General features: G+C 38.5%; 2 protein-coding genes across 3 annotated transcripts; both read left to right on the top strand.

Moving 5' to 3' along the window:
* Nucleotides 1-623: 623 nt before the first annotated feature.
* Nucleotides 624-1721, top strand: LOC101299909. Of its 2 annotated transcripts, none has more exons than XM_004289626.1 (2): nt 624-953; nt 1088-1721. In XM_004289626.1, exons 1-2 carry the CDS (start codon nt 888-890, stop codon nt 1505-1507), a joined length of 486 nt encoding a protein of 161 aa, XP_004289674.1. In that variant the 5' UTR covers nt 624-887; the 3' UTR covers nt 1508-1721. The 2 variants fall into 2 exon arrangements, with proteins under 2 accessions (XP_004289674.1, XP_004289673.1); XM_004289625.1 differs by having other exon boundaries at nt 630-811.
* A 16716-nt stretch (nt 1722-18437) lies between these two features.
* Nucleotides 18438-22672, top strand: LOC101299622 (serine carboxypeptidase-like 18-like). The gene is made up of 14 exons (XM_004289624.1): nt 18438-18697; nt 18780-18925; nt 19404-19480; nt 19600-19722; nt 19994-20096; nt 20230-20267; nt 20355-20456; nt 20772-20858; nt 21185-21337; nt 21553-21624; nt 21707-21825; nt 21985-22098; nt 22202-22256; nt 22353-22672. The coding sequence occupies exons 1-14, from the start codon at nt 18546-18548 to the stop codon at nt 22434-22436; spliced, it is 1425 nt and encodes a 474-aa protein (XP_004289672.1). The 5' UTR covers nt 18438-18545; the 3' UTR covers nt 22437-22672.
* Nucleotides 22673-24517: the final 1845 nt, after the last annotated feature.

The following is a 24517-nucleotide window of genomic DNA, read 5'->3' as shown; positions in this document are numbered from 1 at the left end:
CTCTTTTATATGCTCGAATTCGACCATGAGCATTATAATTTGACCTAGGAATGAAAGATTTTTGTTATTACTAAAAAGAAAAAGAAAAAGGAAAAAGAAAAGAAATTTCATGAAGATCCGGTATCAGGGCGCCTGCCATTCCCACCACTACTCCTTCACTATGCCACGTGGCGCCCGCTCATGGGTTTGAACGCATCACCGAATGAATATCTTTAACCTAACCAGTCGTACAATCGCGTCACCATCTTTTAAAATATCCTTCGGTATTATCCTCTACAACAACTCGGCGACGCCCGTGAGAGATACGGCAACAACCCCCTCAGGGCAAAACCGTCACTCCACCTTAGATATTTTCGAGGTCGTAAATATCCTAGCACCCATCACGTGATCGGCGGACCCCACCTAAAAACCCATCCCCACTCATTTTCCTTTTTCTCTCTCTCCTCCCCCAAAACTTAACCAGAGTTTAACCCCGCGCCGCACCGAAAGCCAACACAAGCTGACGTGTCAACGCAACCCAAACCAAAGAGGCCCAATGAGCCTTGATATTTTAAACCCAAAACTAACCCTAGTTGAGAGGCTGAGTCCCCTATATAAACAGGGTCCGGGGATCCCAGTCCTTCGTGCTCTCTCAGTTTCTTACTCTCCTCCTCTCAAAGTCTCTTATCTGTTCTCTAGCTTTTCGTTTCATTCCGCAATGGCCTCTGCCGAGATCGAGTTCCGTTGCTTCGTCGGAGGGCTCGCCTGGGCCACCGACAACGATGCGCTCGAAAGGGCCTTCGCTCCCTTTGGCGAGATCATCGAATCGAAGGTCCGTTAGTCGCAGAGATCGGATGGATCGGATCTGTGTTTCTCTCTGTGATCTGTGTTTCTATGTTACTTGATCTATGATACTACTCTCTGTTACTATATGTCACTATGATTCTTGTGTTTTTGCTATCTCTCAAAATCGGGTACGTTCATCTTCATCTTTCTAGATTGAAGATCGATCGGTTCCTTTTCTTTTCGATTTATTATTTGTTGTTTTGATTTCCGTGATTTGTGTTTATGCTCAGATCTGATTCGATTTTGGCTTGTTTGTATTCAGATCATCAACGACCGTGAGACCGGAAGGTCCAGGGGTTTTGGATTCGTCACCTTCAGCAACGAGAAGGCCATGAGGGATGCGATTGAGGGCATGAACGGCCAGGATCTAGACGGCCGTAACATCACCGTCAATGAGGCTCAGTCTCGCGGAAGCGGTGGAGGCGGCGGCGGTGGCGGTTATGGTGGAAGCCGGGGAGGCGGTGGCTATGGAGGCGGAGGAGGATATGGCGGTGGTGCCCGTCGTGAGGGTGGAGGTGGAGGCTACGGAAGTGGCGGAGGAGGATATGGCGGTGGTGGCCGCCGTGAAGGTGGTGGTGGGGGCTACAGCCGGGGAGGTGGTAGCTATGGAAGTGGTGGTGGTGGTGGATATGGAGGTGGTGGCCGTGACCGTGGTTCTGACGGTGGCAGCTGGAGGAGTTAGATGGATAGGTGCTCAGGGACTGGTTTAGTTGTTATGCGTTATGTTTAGGGTTAGTGGGTCTGGTTCTCTTTGGTTATGGTGGTTATGGTTTGTGTGCTCTTGGTTCGGTTCTCTAATTTTGATCTATGAAAATGGTCACTCTATGTTACTTTCATGTACTCAGTCCTGAGAAAAAAAATGGTGTTTGAGAAATGAAGTATAGACTCTTCGTTTGCAAAATTTGTGTTATTTACCTTGTTTTTTATTGCTTTAAATTCATCCAATGCCTAATCGGAAATCTGATCTGATACAAGATTGAAATCCAATTCGCCACAGATTCGTGGATTGAACAATGCCAATCCGGAAGCCTACGCCGTGTCACAGTGGAATTTGCCATTAGGTTCATTTGCAGCCGTGCTGTTAGGTTTTGGTCTGCACACACATACAAAGGCAACTTGAAGATAAATATTAGAAAATATCTTTTGGCAATAATGGCCGAATCTGTTTTGTATCTTCCTTTGTTTTTTGGATGATTATAATTTGGCTCGGTGGTTGGTTTCCTAAAATAATTCAAGATCTGTATTATTGGGTCAGGGGAGGACTCAGAGTTCTAATTGAATAGAGATATGATATTGAAATTTGAATTCCCAAGGCTTTTATCGTATTGTATGATGATCTCATCCAAGTGCCCTAGTTGTGCTCCAAATCTGCTGTCGAGTGCAGAACTAGTGCTCTAAACCTAATCTACTTTTATTTATGTGATCATTCCCAAGGCTTTATTTTATTGTATAGGATTATATAGCCAAAAACTAGCGTAACTTAAAATTCTTCAACGTATGTTACTAAATTGAGCAACTAATATACAATGATCCACGTCTTATTATTATGTATGTATTCTAATACCGTTGACAAAATAAAAATCTAAAAAAATAGTCTTAAATATTTCTAACACAGAATGTGAGGACATGAGGTCGAATAAGTGGTACTCTTACTATGAGCGTTTAATTTGATCAGATCAAAAATAAAAATAAAAGGAAGGAATTTATGGTTTCTAGTCTTTGTTGGATCTTCGCATACGGCGATTTGAGGACTTGCACGTTAATGATGCAAGTGCACCTTAATACGTAGAATTCGCTCCGCATAAACTTCATGTACACGAAGAAAATAAAACTTCGTGTGCCAAGTAGTAAAAAACCCTAAAAAGCAATAACTAGTAACTAGCAACTAGTATGTACAAGGTGTTCCACTTCCACCTCCAGAAACAAGAAAAAAGCTCTTGAATCTCACTTGGACGCCGTTGATCGTGCTCTATTGTTTGTATCAATATTTTCCCTAAAATACATGTCCATGGGTAATACCAAATGTCGCTTATGTAGAGATGTGTGCTCTATACCAAGGACTAAAACATATATTGAGGATGTATTGACGGTCCAAAAATAGAAATTTCGATACTCGATAAAAATGATGGAAATTTAAAGAAAAATCCGGTAATTTTATATACAACTTTTGAAAATGTTTGTTCGATCAAAATTAATGTAAGTTGGCATTTCATACAGAAATTCCATACAATACATTTATTATTTTTGTATCATAGAAAGAATAGTGGATGTGATTGAACCAATAGAACGGAGTACCGGTTTTATGTTTTCATTTATGTCACAATTAAATGTTTTGGCAGGTAAAAGTGTAGCAAAAAGGGGTTAGATATTGCAAATATATATTCACATAAATTCAATTTATAATTAAACAATAATTATAAATAATGAGATGATGAACATGAAACCAATTACTATGAACTATTTTGGTTACCACTCATGATTGAAGGATAAATGGAATTTGTGGAAGCGAATCGAGTGTTTTGAAACACTTAAAACGAAGAACACAAATATCGTTTTGTGCTATCAACTCGGAGAGGAAAGTGATGAAGTCGAGTCGTGTGTCTCACACACTTTCCTTAAGATAAATTATGCCTCCTCTACCGGTGCAAAAGGTTTGATGGCACTTGTCTCTCAGGATACAACGACTGCTCGTGCTTTTGGAGCTGCACTGCTACCAAGAACACCCGACGAACTTGTAGTACCTTCTATTTATCACCAGAATAACTACAACTAGAGAAAAGATGACTCTTTGAGAGGAGGAGATGACTATCGAGTTTGTGTTTCGAATGTGTGTCTAGAACAAAGGAAGTGTCACCTATTTATACATGGAGGAATGTGATCACCACTTGAATGTCATGAATTACAACCTTTCACATGCCAACTCTTGACATTATTTGATATGTTACAACCTTTAACATGCCAAGCTTTAACATTCTTTAGTTACAAAACTCAACCATCATTGAACTTGTTGTTGCAGAATTCAAAGGGTTATGTAGTTGTAACAAATTCTGGAATTCTAAAGGTTAGGCACAAGTGAAAAGTCCAAAATGTTTCAAGTAGCCATCTTTGGGTAACTATTTCTTATTCACCTTATAATCCATTTAAATTGATTAAATAAAATGGTGAAAAACACAATTTTTCTAACAATTCCCCACATGAATGAAATTGGCAACCAAAGACTCGATAGACTTGGTGATAGATTTCTACAGTTGAAACCTATTTAAGATAGGTAGGTTTTACCGTTTGAACCTTCCCTTGTGAAAGTATGCTGACTTTACTAACTAGACAGTAGACGCGATGTCTTTGAACAGTTCGTCATTTGTGTAAATGATAACATCTCTCACACAGGAGTCTTCCTAATACTTTACAGTTCTCATTTTTGTGTCCATTTTGGCCCTGGACACACGCCTGGTTCTATAAGAGTTTGATAAGAATTGCTCCCTAAACAATTCCATTAGAAGCGGACTTATTAATTAAGAGTAACCTGCATTACTTCGCTCGGATTTCCGACGCATAAGAATCATTAAAAGCTGTCGCTTAACCTCATTCCTTACGGGCATCATTGTTTTCATCATAGGAATGGACATGGGGAGAATCCCCACAGTGATCCGACATGGTCTCTACAGTTTGGTTGTCCCTTTTGAACCTAGATCTTGGGATCTCCAGTCAACTAGGTTGGGTGTCCACTATAAAGATTTTTATTCATGGGTTTTAGTCCCATTCCCCTCGATGATTTATCAACTAACTCTTTTTTCTTTTTTTTAGCAGATCCGCAATATTATCCTTAGACTTCACATAGTCAATAGAGATAACTCCAATAGAGAGTAGTTGTTTGATAGTATTATGTCTTTGACAAATGTGTCTTGACTTACCATTATACACCTTACTCTGTGCCCTGCCAATTGTAGATTGATTATCACAATGAATACAAATTGCAGGCAGGGCCAGCCCTATATTAGTCGAGGCCCTAGATGTAAAAGTTAAAAATTAATTTTCATGAAAAGTTTTATTAACCAATTAATTGAAATTCAAGAGCCAAACATTCATAATGAAAGGAAGTTGATCATTTTTATGTTAACAAGTTAATTGAATGTCAAATTGAACTCACAAAAATATAAAGAAGTATATACAATTGGAGATAAATTCTGATAATTAATGTATATTTTTATTTATAGTAAAAAGCAGCTAAAAAGCAAACCAATTAATGAATTTTAATGAAAATATTTATGAAAGTTTCAAATCTAGAGGCCCTAGACACCAGCCTAGTTGATCTTGCCTCAAGGTCAACCATGATTACAGGCACAAGTTTTCGTCCATCTTGGAATATCCTCTATTAATTAGTGTAACCATTCTGCCTCTTCCCCACATTTGTCCAATGCGACAAACTCATACTCCATCGTGGATCTGGTTATAATTGTTCGTTTAGAGGATTTCTAGGAAACTGTTACACCTCCCAGTGTAAAACACATAAACACTGGTGTACTTTGAATCTTGTTAGATATTCATTTTGCATCACTATATTCTTCTAGGACAACTGGATATTTGTATAGTGCAGTCCATAAATTCGAGGGTACCTTAAGTACTTGAGTCCCTCACAATCGCTTGCCAATGCATAGCTCTAAGAGTACTCGTGTATCTGCTTAGCTTGTTCACAGAGTACTCGTGTATCTGCTTAGCTTGTTCACAGAGTATGTCTAGTCTTGTACAGCTCGTTAAGTACATTAGACTTCCAATGACTCTAGAGTACTCTAACTGAGAAACACTCTCTCCTTTATCCTTTGAGAGATGTAGAGTCATATCTACCAGAGTCTGACAACTCAAAATTTATCCTTATCAAATTTTCCAAGGATATTGTCCACATAATGTGATTGACTTAATACAAGTCCATTTGATGTTCTTGTGATTTTAATCCCTAATATGACATCAACATGACCCATATCTTTCATGTTAAATCTGGAATTTAACATATCCTTAGTCGATTTGATCATCTTTTCATTGCTTCCAACGATAAGCATGTCATACAAACACAAGATGACATATCCATTTTCCGTGTCTTTAACATACACACATTTATCACATTCATTGATCTTGAATCCATTGGGGATCTTAGCGTCGTCAAATTTCTCATGCCACTGCTTTGGTGCATGTCTATTGACCCATATGCTTTCAATTTCCTTTTGAAAATCCACTTGGAGCTTAAAGGTTTACAACCTGGTGGAAGATCCACTAGTTCCTGAGTGTGATTTTGCAAAATGGAGTCAATTTCACTCTTGATAGCTTCTTTCCACAAACGACTATCAATAGAGTTCACCGCCTTTTTAAAGGTACGAGGTTCACCTTCAAGCATATAGGTCAAAAAATCTGACCCAAAAGATTTTTCTGTCCTTGCTCGATCTCTTGCTTCTGTTTACACCCAAATTAATATTTTACTGGATAGTAATTGTCTATGTGAATGTTAATTAAATTCATGGTCCACACCGGCGAGCCCGAATAATGTTGGGTTTAAAAGCGGGTTGCCTCGCTTGCAATATCACGCGAGTTGGATGTATGAGAAGATGTGTGATACAAGGAAGCATGTATAATTAAGGAGTCTTCTCCTTGAGTTGTGTTCGGTTCCGCGAAGCGAGATGCCTTCGCCAAGAAACAAAGGAAGAGAGTTCGCATACAAATGTAGAACTGAACAACATTGGCTCTGCATGATTCTCTAATTGCATAAGATACGGCTCGCATGTGGAAGTGCGGAGTTCGCATGCTACAGACAAAGTTTGCAGGGGATGTATATATATTGGACGTGATAGTTATCAAGTAGCCAGCTTTACTCATTTGATAATTACTCATTATCAAGTTTGCGGAACAGAAGGATAAGAAGGCTAGCTAGCTGCATCCTTAATTGCATTCAACAAGGAGTCTATTTGCATGCGAAGTATAAGGCGGGGCGAGATGCTCGCCAGGAAATAAGAAGAGAATTCGCGTGAAAGAAGGAAAAGAGGCGGACCCCGCCTGGAATGCAAAACAATGAGGCGAGCTCGAGATACATGCGAGCTGGAAGGACTTCACGTTTAGACATGTTTAATTGCAAAGGGGGTTATCCAAGTTGACCGGTCAACTGTTTAATTGCTTGGTGGAGGAGGCTTCCCTAGAAGTCCATACATATGCGGAGCAGAGACTTCGCCTAGGAGTCCTGGACATGAAGGATTATCCTATCTATATACATATAGATGAGTATATATCTGCACATATCACTTTGCTATTAGTGCATGGAGGGAAGTAATCAAGTGAGGATGCAACCATCCTAAGCTATGTGTGATCCATGCATACGTCCGTGAGAAGAATGTATTCTAAACCAACTCTATTACCTTCAAGAAGAGCAACGACAAAGAGTTGATAAGGACTGCCTACGATGCAATCTCAACGTTGAAGACTCCTACAAGTCTTTGACATGCTTTGGGCCAATACCTGTGGCCCTAAGTAATTCTATATAAAGGAGTTCGAGCACGACAACTACACACAACAACAAATCAATAACTCAACTCTACAAAATACAATACAATTCTCGACCTAGTAGAACCTCAGATGCTCCCCGGAGCTTTCCTTTCGTTTCCCCGTATGCTCTCCGGAGCTTTCTCTTTCTTTTTTCCTCTCCTTCCCAATTGAAGCTCTGCTTGATCCTACGTCGAGTATCGATATTGTGACGCTCAGGCGGACTACTGTAAGTCCTTGCCCAGTACGCAAGGCGAATCTGAAGAACCCTGCGGTGGAGTTGGTGCTCTCTCCATCCTCAGTCGCTTGATTAGAAGCAAAAGGCTAAGCGCACCCCGCTACTACAACCACTACATTCCGCGTCCGCGCGGTGGCACGCCCGCAACAACTAAAAGTGACTTTGCTCGCCCAGACTTACTGGTGTGGCCAAAACAGCTTCGTCTAGGTTCAACCTTAGACACAGTTTCTTGATGTTGACTGTTTTCATAGCAGCCTGGTTGGTTCCAGTACTTGCCTCACGTGTCCGTTTCGAAGGACTTGATTCTTCTCTAGACTTACGTGGAAACACATTTTCAAAAAATGATGCATTTCTCGATTCCATTATTGTGTCCTTATGTATATCAGAGATTTCTGATTTGTGCACAATGAAACGATAAGTCGTACTATTGTGTGCATATCCAATGACAATGCAATCAATTGTTTAAAGATTACTACTCAATCCTTTCGATAATTCCAATCAAGCACGACCAAGTAAGATGGAGAGGTTTTAGTGGAGCGTCGCTCGCTTAAGTACATTGCCTTAATAGTTCTTGCCTAGACATTATGTCTAATTGAGTAAGCCTAGTTGGAAAGATTCATAACCTTTTTTTTCCATAGTTCATATGGAGCTTTCCTTTTTCCTTTTGGGCACCTTATTTAAAAGGTCACCGTCCGTTAAAATGGCGTCTCCCCACATTTCGGCTGCCACATTTTGTTGAGTTGATTTTCAACCTCATTTTTATAAAGAACCTATTTCTCTATTCTCTCATCTTTGTTTTCTAGCAAATGCTCACAAGAATAGTTTGTATTACTATCGACAAAGATGATGAAAAATATCACTTCTTGTTCGCGTCGATCTTAAATCACATATATCACTATGAATTAGATCAAGGAGTTTTCAACGTTCTTTCTTTAAAAGATGATCTTTCTTAGTTTTGTCTCAAACCGAGTTTCACACTTATGTTTGATAAGTGATCCATGTTAATTAGTTTTCGCAAAGCAACATAATTAACATATCCTAGTCTACCATGCCATAAAATGGAAGACTCAAGCACATAGGTGAAAAAGCTAGCTTTTATTCATTTCCTTGACAATTGTCATATAAATAATCCACCACCCATGACTATTTTATTTTTAGACAAAACAAAAATCGTCATCACTGAATAAACTCATACAGACCTTAGGAACCACTACCAGGACAAGCACTTTAGCCGACGAAAAAGTTTCGTCAGCCTGTTAGCTTAATTCGTCTGCTAAGATCTATAGTTTCGTCGGGAAAGGGTCGTCGGCGATGACTTTAGCCGACAAAACTAGAAAACGTCGTCGGCTATTGTCCTAGTATTTAGCCGACGACAGAAGACGTCGTCGGCTATTGTCCCAGAATTTAGCTGACGAATATCTTTAATGTTTCGTCGACCATAGTCTGATACTTTAGCCGACGAAACATTAAATTATTTGTTGGCTAAAGTGTATAATAAAAAAATTAAAAAATAACTATAGCCGACGAAATATAGTATGTTTCGTCGGCTTTAGAAAGGTTTAGTCGACGAAACATGCCGTAATTCGTCGGCTAAACCTTAATTTAAAAAAAAATTAAAAATACTATAGCTGACGAATTATGGCATTTTTCGTCGGCTATAAGTCCATTCTAGTAAAAAAAAAATACCCGAAAGTTCTAAATTACCATTCCAAGCAAGCTGCAAAATACACCAAAACAATTCCATACATATAACCAACAACAAACACATAAAATTATATAATTGATCAACTACAAAAAATCTAGATGGTCTAAATCAATATCCGATTCTGGGGGCTGCTGCTGAGGAGTTTGAGGCGGCTGAGGTAGCGGTATAGGCGTAGGCATGGGCAGAGCTGGAAGTCCCTGAAGCTGGGCAGCTGTAAACTCCTGCAAGTACTGGAACATTTGCTGCTGCTGGGCCTGTTGGGTGGCATATACCGCGGTAGTATAGGCTTTCTGGTCGGCGATTTAGGCGGCATGAGCAGCAGCCTGAGCAGCTTGCTGTTCCCGTAGTCTCTCAACTTCCGACTCTAGCTGAGTCGTCCTGCTGCTGGCCGAGGCTGCCTTTAGTTGAAATCCTGGAGTGGTCTTCAGGACCCCATCGCCCTTCTTTCCTAGACCCCGGCAGTAGAAGTTGTTTTCTCGCGGTGGGAAGGCTGTGCCCATGATCCTCGCCCCAACCCTCAGATCCGAAGTGTCGATCCGAGACATGGCTTCGGACATCTTTTCCTCTTGCGTGTCCAGCCATGTCTCCCTCACTATAGCACTCATCACCTCGTCACTAGCTTCCCTCACTTTCGCCTAATTGGATAGGAAAAAAATGATTAATTAACATTTTGACATATGTATAAACATTTTGACATATGTATAAGTAAAATTAAAAATTTAAAAACGTAAGATGACTTACAATATCCTCCTGGGCGTCAGGATGTGCCTTCTCGTACGTATAGACATACCGGTTGACTTCTGAATGTTCCCTGGCCGCCTCGTCCATGAAGACAGCGAACGGTCTAGAACCGGCACGATGGTTCCTTGTGTTGCGTTGCCGGTTCTGAGCGTTCGCCCGGGAAACGGCCTTCAAAGAAAAAAAAACTATTAGTAAAATATTTAAAAACGCACGTACTTAATGACAAATTAACTAATTAATTTTTTAAATACCTGTTTACGAGGGTTGTTGAATTCTGATGTCAGAAGCCAACGCCACTCGTACTCCCTGTACTGGAACTCAGCAGGGGTACCAGAACGTGCGTTCCCGTGCGTAGTCCAGTGGGTCCGCAACTCGTTCTTCCACTCCTTGTACCTACAGATACAACAAAAATATTAGAAATATTATTAATATCACATACAATTTGTTTTTTCATTAACTGCCCAACGTACCTTCCCCCATGCACAACGTCTGCCCAGCTGTTCTTCAGGTGCTCGGGAACCTCAAACCACACCTGCATTTAACCGTTTATTAGTTTAGTTTTTCGAGAAATCAACAATGTAATACATAATCTTCAGGTGCTCGGGAACCTCAAACTTAAGCTCTTCAATCAAAGGTCTCAAATACACATCGAGACACTTCCTCGGATAACCGGGCCCCGGAATCAACAAACTCAACATATTGTATTCCTTCTTCATGCACATCCATGGAGGAAGGTTGTACGGTACCAAAATCACCGGCCATACACTGTATTGGAGACTCATGTTGTCAAAAGGGTTGAACCCGTCGGATGAGTGCCCGAGCCTCACATTTTGGACATCTGACGCAAAATGAGGAAACTCCCTATCTATATGCTTCCAAGCCTCTCCGTCAGCAGGGTGTATAAGGGTATCTTCGTCATGCAATTCCCTATCAGCGTGCCATCTCATAGCTTCGGCCATATGTGAAGACATGTACAACCGCTCCAGCATATCCCTCAACGGGAAATACCGAAGTACCTTCACAGGTTTCCTAGTGCCTGCAGGAGTCAGCTTATACCTGTCAGTGTGACATACCAGACATGCGTCAAGGCCACCAAGGTCATTCCCTTCTAGATCTTTACCCCAGAAGAGAACGCAGTCATATTTGCATGCATGGATCTTGATGTAGGAAAGCCCAAGATCTTTCAGGATACATTGGACCTTATGATGAGTGGTAGGAAGACGATGACCGTGGGGCAGCATCGAAGCAGTGTACTGTAAATAATCATCAACAGCCTTCACGGTTGATTTTGTCTCAACTTTAATCTTCATTACGTCCATCACACTTTCAAGAACGGTCTTCTGACAACCGGGGTACACAGGGGTCTGTCGGAAAACAAGCAGTTTGTTGTACTTGTCAATACCAGCAGTGTTGACAACTCTAGGGAAGGACTGCACCGGCTCAGACATATACTGTCCTTGAGGGAATACACCGCTCTCATAAGAAAACATGTCGTTGATGAAGGCCGTTGTTGGATCGTTGGACGTACTGCCCGTCTCAGAAAATTGCCCATGATCATGCGGACCCCCTGATGATGTTTCACCGTGATATAACCAACATGTGAACTTCTCCCAAAACCAGTTACTCTTCAGGTGCTGCCATACTCTGTCAATCGCAAATCGATGCATATCGCTACGACACTGACATTTCGTGCACGGGCAATAGAAAATTGTATTCCCGTTAACATTAGCCAGCGTATATTCTAAAAAACTCATAACTCATTTACCATATCTTTTGTCTCATTTTGGAAGTGAAATCCAACTCTTATCCATATCCTGAAAATATAACACAATATATATGTAATACTCCGTACCTAAAAGGTTATTGTTTGGGGTTATGAACTTCCGTTGATTTTCTTTATTCGCGCTTGGGGATTTAAATAGTGACTACTTGAGTTTGTTTTTGAGTTTTTCTGAAAACAGTAAATAGTGGATTTAAAACTCCGAAGTCGTGGTACACTTTTATACGAGCTCACCGGTATGCCCGGATTATTTTCCGGAGCGACGAGCTATGTTCTGTGAATTTATGAAGTTTACAGTAAATTTTCAATTATTGTTTTTTATAACTGTTTTACCGTAAATGACCCAGAAAGTTGACTTTTCGTTAAGTTGATAATTTGGGAAAACTTCCTTCATGGAAGTCGTAGATAACGTTAATACGAGCTCGTAGACATGTGGCACACTTAAATCGGAGTTCGTATAAAGAAGTTATGGTCTAAAAACGAAAGTTACTATGTTGGTTGGGGGTAAATTTTTGATAGGCTTTATTTTGGGTGTGGGTATTAAAGTTGGACGGGGTGTGTGGAGCAGCCCAACACACACCCCCCACTCTCTTTCCTTCCTCTCTTCTTTCTCCCGAGTTTCCCCGGGACCGGCCGGCTTCACCACCATCACCTGCCGCCGTCCGGCCACGATAGATCGCCGGACTGGTCCCGTCCGGACTCCCGCCGTCCCCTCTCTCTTTCTGGGCCGGTGACCGGCCGTGTAACGCCGCCGTACGAGAGGAAGCTCGCCGGAGACGCCGATTGCTCTCTTGCCGGAGTTTCCTCCTCCGGCCACCATATGTCGAAATTTTTGGCTCATCTTGTAGCCCTCATCAAGGTGAGTAATCCCTCAAAAGGAATTGGTCTAATTCGAACTTATTAGGGTGGAATGTATAATTGAAGTTCTAGGGTTCTTTATTGTGTTTTGATTCGATTAAACTATTTAGATCTAGAATTGAGCTTAGCTTTGTTCATGAAAGTTGTTCGAAATGTTGAGAAGAAAGTTCTGTCAAATTTTGGTGATGATTGGAGGTGGCCAGAGTTTGGCCGCTGGCCGGCCGCCGCCGCCGGCGGAGCTGGCGGCGGTGCTGCCATTTTTTGGACAGTTTTTCATGCTTATTAAATTACTAAAAATGAGAGAAGCCCATTGGTGGAAAGTTAGCAATTTTTGGAGTAATGTTGGTTAGGTTTCGGATTCTCCGAAGATTAGAGATATTAACGGTTAAAAATTGATAACCGGCTATTGGAGTATTACCGTTAGACATGAGAACATTGTTAAAAAGAACTTTTATGCTAACGAAGGGGTTTAAGTCTGGTTTCCCACTAATTTTAGGAGTGGGGTGAGGATGAACGATAATTATACTTGCTAAATTGGCGGTTGTGCATTTAGTAGTGGATGATTGAGTGATTGTTTGTTATTTAATTGATGTCTTGATGATGACATTATCACGGTAATTGATATAATGGAATCTTAAAGTAGAAGTCGGGTTTATGAGATAGCTGTTGTTAATGGTGGAGTTGGAAATTACTATGTGACTTGTGGTATATATATATTATGTCTATACGCATCCATTTATATCTTCGGGTATGGAGGATGGTAGATATGATTAGTGTAAGCTTTTGCAGGTAGGGTTGAGATTAATTATAATTGAGAATACTTGGGCGTGTTCCATATGTTAGAGTAACTTGTTTGAGCATGTGGCTGATAATAATGTGATAGTCAAATGAGTAATGATATATTTGGATATGGAATCATTATGGTTACTTGAGCTTGAAGATTCATTAATGATACGTAAGATTCTTCGTATCGTTAAATTAGCGAAGCTAGTATCGTAGTAACTATGATTAAGAGTATGATACCCCTAATATAATCCTAGTGGGAGAACGGTTGTGGTTAGGATGAGCATCAAGCTCCGGGGTGGAATTGAGTGATTATAGTTTATTGTTATCATTCATGAAACTATAGTCTCATGAGTTATATGAGCTATGGATTTGTATTGTCATGGAGAACAAAATAATGCTCCAAGGGTTGAAACTATGGTTAGATTAGTATCATCGATACAGTTGTTATTGAAGGTGGAGAATTAGTATAAAATGTTGAACTACGAGTGGCTTGATCCCTTTAAAAGGGTATGTAGGCAGCCCGATCAAGTTTTGGGTGCAGCCGCAAATTAACAAAATAAAATTTAGGTTCCAAATGTAGCAAAACTGCTTTGTTGTTTTGTTTGATTTTATTTCGATTTAGGATTTCCTTATTTATTTTCTTCGTTTTTTTTTAACACTTGGGTCAGGGTGTTACAATATATGTATAACTCTAGCTAATTATTAATTAAATTCCATATATAAAATCTCAATTCATTTAGTATTCTACGTACTACAACTAATTAATAACAAATTAATTAACACATATATATACTTAATAATTACATAACAATATTATATATCAACATCATCACAAAATCATCATCAACTCATATCATCAACAACTTCATACCATCAACACAATATTATAAATTAATTAACATATATATATATTTACTACTTATTAACAACAACTTCATATATATTATCAAATCATCAACCAAATCGATCAACATATATATATATATATATATTATTATACACATCCAACGTACTCAAAATCGATCAACTCATTCACACCTAAAATCGATTAACCCAAATAAAACTCAAAATCAACATATATACACATGTACGTACCTATATATAGCTCCACAAACTAATTATGGACAGATTTCGACAACACCCAAACTTTTTCTCCCGTTTTTTTTTCCCAGATGAGCTGCTGTCCAGATCTGCAAATATAAGGAACTTTAGCCGACGACATTTTAATTTCGTCGGCTAAATAATTTTAAAGTCGTCGGCTAAAGTTCACAGACTATAGCCGACGAAAAAATTCTTTTAGCCGGCGAAAATTTAATTTCGTCGGCTATGGTCCACTTTAGCCGACGAAAATTTAAATTAGCCAACGAATGAAAATTCCGCCGACGAAAAAATAGTTCGTCAGCCTGGTTTTTTTATTTTCGTCGGCTAAAGCCTTTCTTCTGGTAGTGAACATACAATTCTTGATTTAAAGTCTAGTTCCTTTCAGAGATCATTTCCTGAACCTCCTTTTCTAAACTTGGCTTGGTCATACCACAACTCAAGGTCTCCTATTCCGTAGTCATAATCTTTGACTCCTTCCCTGCCATGCCCGTCGGACATGTTCTGATCAAGCGGAGGCCATTCACAGCTTGCAATACTCTCATTCTCGAAGTCAATTGTTGCTTCAAGACCTGGATGCTCTGCTACATCCTCATCATCATTAATCATGACGACTCCATGATGTATGTCAGGCTGTAATTTCATTTCATAATGTCGTCCTGAATATGACTCCCACATGCCTCGATATACATCCAACGCCCTTATATAGTAGACATATCTTGCACTATAGTTAACAAATGGTGCAAATCTTGACTCATCATTGGGACTTTCCCAAATCAAAGTGTGTAGCTCAAATGGATGACCCACCAACACCTTTGTCCAATATGTCACAACCTTGTGTGCTGCTGCTACTTCTACCTCCTTAAAGGTGAAGTCTTCAATGTTTCCTTTGAGCTTCAATAGTATCTTAGCCTCTAGGATATTGCCATCATTCACTAGTGTTGCAAAGACATTTGTCTCTCCCTTCTGAATTGGATAGATATTGACACTCACCTCAACAAAGCTTTTAGATGTTTCATCAACAATCTTTGGCTTGTCCTTCTTGGCAACCAAGGAACTCGATGTGCTTTCTAGCTCAAGTGGTGCATGCCTTAACACCTCTTATCACTATTTTAGTGACATCTTAATTGACATCTTCATTCTTCAAGTGAAGCCCATTGAAGTTCTTAGGTTTTCCTCCATATGAGGCTGAAACAGGTACAATGACAATTTCATTTAGGCAACCACCAATATAATTGTTCACCAATATATGCAATACCTATAATTTGTATTAAGATTGTAGCAAAAAAGGGTTAGATATTGCAAATATATATTCACATAAAACCAATTTATAATTAAACAATAATTATAAATAATGAGATGATGAACATGAAACCAATTACTATGAACTATTTTGGTTACCATTCATGATTGAAGGATAAATGGAATTTTTGGAAGCGAATTGAGTGTTTTGGAATACTTAGAATGAAGAACACAAATATCGTTTTGTGCTATCAAGTAGGGTGTAGGACCAGAGGAAAGTGATGAAGTTGAGTCGTGTGCCTTAAGACAAATTATGCCTCCTCTACCGATGTAAAAGGTTTGATGACACTTGTCTCCCAGGATATAACAACTGCTTGTGCTTTTGGAGCTGCACTGCTACTAAGAACACCCGACGAACTTGTAGTACCTTCTATCTATCACCAAAACAACTACAACTAGAGAAAAGAAGACTCTTTGAGAGGAGATGACTATCGAGTTTGTGTTTCGAATGTGTGTCTAGAACAAAGGAAGTGTCACCTATTTATACATAGAGGAATGTGATCACCACTTGAATGTCATGAATCTAAATTCATGAGTTACAACCTTTCACATGTCAATCCTTGACATTCTTTGATATGTTACAACCTTTAACATGCCAAGCCTTAACATTCTTTAGTTACAAAACTCAACTATCATTGAACTTGTTGTTACAGAATTCAAAAGGTTATGTAGTTGTAACAAATTCTAGAATTCTAAAGGTTAGGCACAAGTGAAAAGTCCAAAATGTTTCAAGTAGCCATCTTTGGGTGACTATTTCTTATTCACCTTATAATCCATTTAAATTCTCCAATTTAAATTGATTAAATAAAATGGTGAAAAACACCATTTTTCCAACAAAAAGTATATATGCGGAGCGGATTTTATATACCATGATGCACTTGCACCATTAACGTGCAAGTCCTCAAATCGCCGTATGAATTGATTTAGGGTGTGGAAATTTCACTCCCCATTAATAATCGTTCCAGCTCTTTCTATCATTCTTATCTACATTTCAGTGATCAATTGTTCCTTTTATGTTCTCGTTCCTGTTCTATTTGGATCACTTCTTATATCTTTCAATTCCATTGATTGAAATCATAGTTTCATTGACTGGATTTCTCATTTTGCTTCTCTTCCAAGACCTTTTGAATTTTTTGAAATCTTCTTTATCTGTATAACATCTGGCATGCTAGAAATGATTTAATTTTTCCTAATGAAACTAGAGATTCTCTACATGTTTCTTTTACAACACCTTCAATGTTTAGAGTGGCACCCTCTACCTTCTAACATTGTTAAGTTGAATTTTGATGGTTTGTCTTGCATAACAAACACGCTGTGCACATCTTAAGGTACTCATGTTGTGGCCTCCTCAAACATTTAGAGTTTCTGATTATTTGTGTGTTGAAGGTTTTGCTTTTATGTTGGTTTAGAAGTTTACCCATATTCAAATTGAGGCTGACTTTAAGCTTTTTATTGAAAGCATCGATAACAAGATTAAGACGCCTTGGATAATATATATATTTTTTGAAACGCTGAGAAGTCATTTTTTGGCTCATGATATTCGAGTTTTGGCTACTCAATTTGCTCCAATCACTTCTGCTAATGTCTGACTAGAGGCGAATTTTGTAACGGATGTTTTGGCAAATTTTAGTCAGCAAATTGAATCTAAAGCTGGACCGATACCTACATTTAGACCTCATCATCCTAAAACCTGCTCTACCCTCTAGGGTTGAAGCCCTACCCGGCCCTCCATTAGGGCGGGCCGGCCCTCGCCCTTCTCAAATAGGGTAGGGTAATGGTCAAGCAAATGAAACCCGGCCCTACCCTATTGAGCTCTTTAGGGCCAAGCCCGGTCCGGCCCTAAAAGCCCGCCCTATAGGCCCTAAAAATTTCTTATTTTTTCTATTGTTTTAATGTGTGTCTTATTTTTTAGATATAATACAACTAATCTTCTTTATTTGTAATTGATTTTCTAACTTTATTTCTTTGATTTTCTTTTGCTTTGTTGAATAATGATTGTATTTTGATGATTTAGATTTTAGAGAGATAGTTCATGAGATATATGAGTATAACCTCTTTGATTAATATTTATATATAACATGTCCTAAGTTAAGTATAATGTATATGCATGTATGTTAAATATGACTACAAAATAGGGTGTATTACATATAAGTAATATAATCATTGAGGATTGAGCAAAGTTGTAAGAAAAAGTAAAGACAAGAAAAAAATGAATTAGCCCATCTCGGTCCTATTTAGCCCTATTTAAGGGCCGGATTTAACCCTAACAAAATAGTCCGCTAGGGCGGGTAAAAGCTTACATATTCAAGCCTCGATCTTAAATTTTATTGACTTTGACCAAGCCCTACCCGACTTTACCCTAAGCCCTAAATTTTAAGATAGACCCGGCCATGATGACCCCTGCCTACATTATAAAGCTCAACATGCATTTTACTTCGACTCTTTAAAGTTTAAACTATTTTTAATTTTTTATGGTCGGTAGTTTGACTCTTTAAACTTGGGATGTTTTAGTCTTTAGACTTGAGATGTTTTTGCTTTCTGTTGTTGTTTGCTTGCCTGTTTGGCTTTAATGAAATCCAGTTTCTGACCAAAAACAAAAAACTTGGGATACGGTATGTCCTTGAACTGTTTGGCACCTATATCAGTCACATAATCACAATTCACAAGGCAAAAGAATACAGGGAAAAGTGGGTATGGGTTCCTCCAACATGATCATATACGTTGGATTCTGGCTCTGGCATGCTTCTGTTCTACTGCTGCTTACTTCCAACTTTGCTCTTGCACAATCGATCATCAAGAACTTGCCAGCCTTTCATGGTGACCTCCCTTTCAAGCTTGAAACTGGGTAAGCAGCGGGTTACTCATCTTGATCACTATATTTACAAGTTTATTGGGTGTGTTACTGTATATTGTATAATGATTTCAAGGTATGTGGGCGTGGGAGATTCGGAAGAGGTGCAGCTGTTCTACTACCTTGTTGAGTCAGAAAGGAGTCCAGAAAATGATCCTCTGCTGATTTGGCTGACAGGAGGTCCTCGATGCTCTTCGTTTTATGGCCTCATCTATGAAATTGGTAATATATTTTCATTTTTCTTTTCTAATTCTCATTATCAGAAGGCACAATATGCCGGGGGGGGTGGTGGGGGGTGGGAGAGATCCTTACTAGTTTCCAATATGCCAGTTTCATGGACCTTCAAGATAATAGAACAGATCGCATCAATAAGTAATGGATGATGGGATTTCATCTAACCAATTTAGTAGTGTTACACGTCTATAAAAAACTTTACTTCATTGCTTACTTGAAAAACTGACCAAAGTAATAAGGTGAAATAGAAAGTTGAACTGTGAATATTTGCGCATGGAAACTCTAGCTGAAGAGACAATTACTTTTTCTAGAGAGCATATGAGTATGGAAATAAAGAGACCTTCTTTAAAGGGAAAACTTGGTTTTAATCTGATGTTTATTAGGTAACAGTGGGAATTACCCCGACTTCAGGATGCTTGGTCTAATATGAAAATGGCACTGATAACTTTGTAATCAATCATTACAGGTCCAATGTCTTTTGAACTTACAAATTTATCGACGGATCCATTAACACTAGTTCTGAATCCAAACTCATGGAACAAGGTGAATTTCTCTTTCTGAATCCTTCACTTTCCTGTTAAATTGTTAATGATTAATGTAACCGACTATTTGATGGCTTTTATTGTACTAGTATTATTGAAAGTGGTCCTCTGGGTTTGTAGGTAGCAAACATAATATTCGTAGATGCCCCTGCTGGTACTGGTTACTCCTACTCTACAACTTCCCATGGGTTAATCTCTAGTGATACGTTACATTCAACCCGGATTTATGAGTTTCTGTTAAAGGTGAGTGATTATTTGCAAGAGTCAGTGAAGAATTAGTTACTTAAATCTTTTATGTTTTATTTAAGAGTAAAGCATTAGTTACTTCAGAATAATTAAATTATGCTACATACACCAGACTAGTACTACATAAACTTTATATATGTTTCATCACAACTCTCTCACATGATGTAAAACCATGTAGACTGGTGTTGGGAACAGAGTTGGTGTGTGTAGCATTACTTATTTCTCTCATACTGATCTAGTTTTCCTTTTTATTCTTGAACTTATTTAGTGGATTACAGCGCATCCCAAGTTTCTTGCAAATTCGTTCTATGTTGCTGGTGATTCTTACTCTGGCAAAATCGTTCCCATCATTGCCCTGCAGATAACTGATGGTAACTTGCACATGAAATTGATCACACACACAAAATGAATCTATCTATATAAATCCATATACATGAAGTTCACTAAATTGCAACTCTAATACTGTTATTCTGCACACCTTTTCGTTTGTTTGTTATGTTGTAGGTATTGAAGCTGGAATCAAGCCAAATTTGAATCTCAAGGTACTTCAATTGCCATCCCAACACCTTATAAAAGTTTCAAGGTTTAAGAAATTGTGCTGAAATTTATCTTCTGTACATTGTATTCAGGGATACATAGTTGGCAATCCAGTTTCAAATGGACAGCAGGATGTTAATTCAAGAATTGTGTATGCTCATCAGCTGGGACTTATATCAGATAGGATATATCAGGTATTTCACCCTTGGTTGTCAAGTTTTCCACTCGGCTTCTAAGAATAACTAGGTCTGATCATATAAACCTTTTGATGTATATCAGAACTTTTCTTTTTCTTATCTTTTTTCTCTTTTGAAGCTTAATCTTGGTAGATGCTAGTTTTGCAAGTCTGTACACTGCCATGACTGGCTTTGGCCAACTATATATCTCTGTTCTTTTTGTGGAGGTCCTCTGTTAAACCTCCCTCTGTGTGTGTGTGTGTGGAGATGAGTTCTGCTTGTGTATGTTAAACTTTTTGATGTTATAAATTTGACTTCTTTCTATTACTCTAGTCAGCTAACAAGAATTGCAAGGGCGAATTTGTGGATCTCGATCCAAACAATAAACTGTGCCTGAACAGCCTTCAAGCAATTGATGAGGTAAGAGGGCCATAAGTTCTCTATGATTCACATTATGTGGACGGTAGTGATCTATTTTAGTAGATCATATGAATGTTTTCTTCTTTATCTGTTAATTGATATAGATGCATGGATTTCTATTGTTCACATGTATGTTCTATGTGATGTCTTGCCACAACAGAATAATCAAAGCATTTTTCTTGTTTGCAATGTATGATACCAAAACTGCAGAAACAGCTTTTGAAATAATTAGATATAACAAGTATACTCATTTCAAATTTCTTGATAACATTCATTCCAATGAACATGTTCCATTTTGGATTTGATATAGTTTTTTGGATCTGCAGTGCATTGGGAGAATTGATAATGAACATATATTGGCACCATTTTGCCTTCCAGATATCAACGAAAACCCCCAAAATTCTATTCTGGAGATGAACTGGGAGTCTAATGATGACAGTTTCTTAGACTTTTCGTTTCCTATGGTACACATGTGTAGGGTAAATCTCTCTCTCTCTCTCTCTCTCACGCACACACACACACACGTCTGTATATGATAAATTATTTCTTGAAAGAGTTCTATATCTCATATTTTATTTGATTAGTTATGGAAAACTATATAATATTTGCAGAGAAGAATTTCATCAATTTAAATCACTCAGCACATGAAGAATTGTCATGCAATCATGATAAACTAGCTTTGCTGGTTTTGTAGGAAGATAAAATTCGGTATTCTGTTCTTTGGCAAAATGATATGAATGTTCGCAATGCTCTTAACATTCGGGAGGTATGTTTGCTACCTTTATTTGTATGGAAAATTGTGGCCATTGATTTGACCTCTGAATGGTATACTTTACAATAACACTCAGGGAACAAAGGGGCAATGGACTAAATGCAATAAAACTACTCCCTATACTTTTGACATCGCAAGTAATATTGAGTATCATCGAAATCTTAGCCAAAAGTCCCTTCGTGCTCTAATCTACAGGTGAAGTCTTTGAATTCTCAATCTCAGCTCCAATTGTCACATTGGCGACTGGCGCCAGTATTGGAGTTTGCTACTAGTTAACACTTCACATCCCATAGACAATAATGGGCAGTCTTTAATTTTCTCATAATTAATAGCTTTCTTGCTTGGCTTGTGTAGTGGTGATCATGACATGAGTGTTCCATATATAAGTACACTAGCATGGATAGAATCTATGAACTTTACAATTGAAGAGGATTGGAGACCATGGTTCTCTAATGATCAAGTTGCAGGGTTTGTATATATCTCAGTTTTATTGTTTCTATGACTTTTTAAGATTTAGAACTGAAAAAGAAGGGTTAAATTCATTCATTGTTTGATTGATTTTATTTTGCAGATACACACTTTACTATTCAAATAAAGAGTATAATTTGACATATGCGACTATCAAGGCATGAGAAAACATCTGAGTTTCTTCTCTCTTACATTAATACAGTCCAAAGTGGAAACCACATTTCAAAACTTATTCTGGGTTTGCAATTGTGTAGGGAGGAGGACATACAGCTCCAGAATACAATCCAAAGGAATGTTTTGATATGATCAGTAGGTGGCTAGCGCATGCACCTTTGTAATTTTATCAGTATCTATTTTTTTCTACAGAGATGAAACTTTACATAGCTTCTTTTGAGTGAAATACTATACGTTCATTTGCAGGAGTTTATAGCTCCATAGTATAGTTGGTTTTAGATTGTATACGATAACTTCATCATGACATCAAATTACACAATTCATCCACTTCCCAAGCAAAATTGAGCATGTTGCTATATTTTCTTCTATTTTTGTCAAAAGTGATGAAACTTATTGATTCAAATGTTTCTCTTAGTCTGCTTACAGGTGAATTCAAATGCTTCATAGCTCATATTATTAGGTTGTATGTTACACCTTCAACAATATCTTCCCTAGTTTCATCTTAAAAACACACATACACACAGGCACGCACAAACACAGAAAATAACTCAGCTGACTCGGATTTTGTTCAAAGAATTCAGCTTGGGAGTCGGATTGCGATCCAAGCTAGACAAGAGTGGAATGGCTGATCAGTTTCAAGAGTTTTGGTTGAGCTCCTTTTGGTTCTCCACCTGGACCAGATCCTCAAACTGAAAAATCAGAAAATGATATTCATGACAATCACGATCATAAAACTCCTTATTGTCTTCTTCAGAAATCCTATAGTTGCTCCCCTTCGATTTCAGCTCAAATAGCTCTTCCGCATATTCCTAACGTATCGCCATACGGATGCCAAACTTCTTAACTTCCAGACCTACATTTGCAAATCATTGCAATGCCACCCTCGATCACTTTCAACAGAAAATCAAAGATTACATGCATAGCAGCACAAATGAGCTCACATTTACCGTTGATTCATACTTTCTTAGATACATTAATGTGTACGTACTCTTCATATATTTTCACCAACGTACCTTCATGCAGTTGATGATCGAGGTCAGAGTGGTGTATTATGCATGAAGCTCGTCTACCACTTTAGTAATATAGAAAGCTTCTGTAAACCCGTTCATGAGTTGATGCATCAAGGTACACATAGCGCGAAGATCATCTTAGGTATGAGCTAAAGTCGCTCTCGCATTAACGTTTCCATGATCTTGAGAAACTTAGAGACTTCAGGCTTAAACACACCCAGAAAAAAATTAATGCCTTGTGACTCATGCCGGGCTTTTTGTTAGAAGCCAAAAAATTGTAAAGAATTTCATATTTTGTGTCCGACATTGAATAAAGTTTGAAAATCAGGTACTAGATCGAAATCGACCCATATATACTCCACAAAAGTTTTGAAAGTGTGTAACTGTGTAAGAATTTGAGGATGTGAGAATCCATGTCCCACAATATCTCGGTCTCTTGCTTTTGATTGTATTCTACTCTAGAATCACAGTACAGTTCTTCACGCAGCATTGATACGAGAGATGAAATTATGAGTTTGCTGCCTCTATAACAGCCAAGTTCTTCCACAACATAATCCTCTTCAACCATATATGATCTTGACAAATGATAACAATCTTTGGTGCATGCACTCAAAATGGATGGAATGCTGCTGATTGGTTGTGCTCAGATATGCTTTATGCTTATTATCCTCATATAAGCCACAGAAGTGCTATCAATCCAGAATGGTTCTGAATTCGACTCACGGATGACTAGTTGTGGAATAAAGAACTTAGAAGCAATAACCTTAGAATCATTTGGATGAGATGATTCTTGCAATTTGTTATTCTTCTTCCAATGACTAGTTAGTTTTGAGTCGAATGCTCTAACTTGAAGGGTAAAAGACGTTATGATCGAGTACAAGTACTTGGATTTCACATATTGAGAGCCAAACCCTAAACCCGAAAATTTGAACCGACATACAGCGCATTGATCTCACTTCCATGCATATATATCCTCCACGTACTACACATATATTTCATAAAAATCCTTCCCCATATATTCCACATATCCCCTTTTAATCTAGATTCCATTCAAATTGTGAATTTTATGCTCTTATGTCCAGCTTATTTGGACCAGTCTAGACAGGTGTGGCTGGGTGGACTGTTTTCCCTCACCATTTAGTTGAAGATTCCTAATTCCATCCTTCTGTAACATCATCAATGTAAACTAAAGACCTTAATTATGTGAACAACATTTTAGATAAAAACTTTCCAAT

Source organism: Fragaria vesca, linkage group LG2 (genome assembly GCF_000184155.1).
Source record: "Fragaria vesca subsp. vesca linkage group LG2, FraVesHawaii_1.0, whole genome shotgun sequence".
Taxonomy (NCBI): Eukaryota; Viridiplantae; Streptophyta; class Magnoliopsida; order Rosales; family Rosaceae; genus Fragaria; species Fragaria vesca.
This window is presented reverse-complemented; position numbering and strand designations above follow the sequence as displayed.

Bases quoted from the DNA above. Each gene is read 5' to 3' on its own strand.
- LOC101299909 (XM_004289625.1), top strand. From the start codon at position 698: ATGGCCTCTGCCGAGATCGAGTTCCGTTGCTTCGTCGGAGGGCTCGCC. The intron at 812-1,087 runs GTCCGTTAGTCG...GTTTGTATTCAG, and splicing joins GCGAGATCATCGAATCGAAG to ATCATCAACGACCGTGAGAC.
- LOC101299622 (XM_004289624.1), top strand. From the start codon at position 18,546: ATGGGTTCCTCCAACATGATCATATACGTTGGATTCTGGCTCTGGCAT. The intron at 18,698-18,779 runs GTAAGCAGCGGG...AATGATTTCAAG, and splicing joins CCTTTCAAGCTTGAAACTGG to GTATGTGGGCGTGGGAGATT. The intron at 19,481-19,599 runs GTGAATTTCTCT...CTGGGTTTGTAG, and splicing joins ATCCAAACTCATGGAACAAG to GTAGCAAACATAATATTCGT.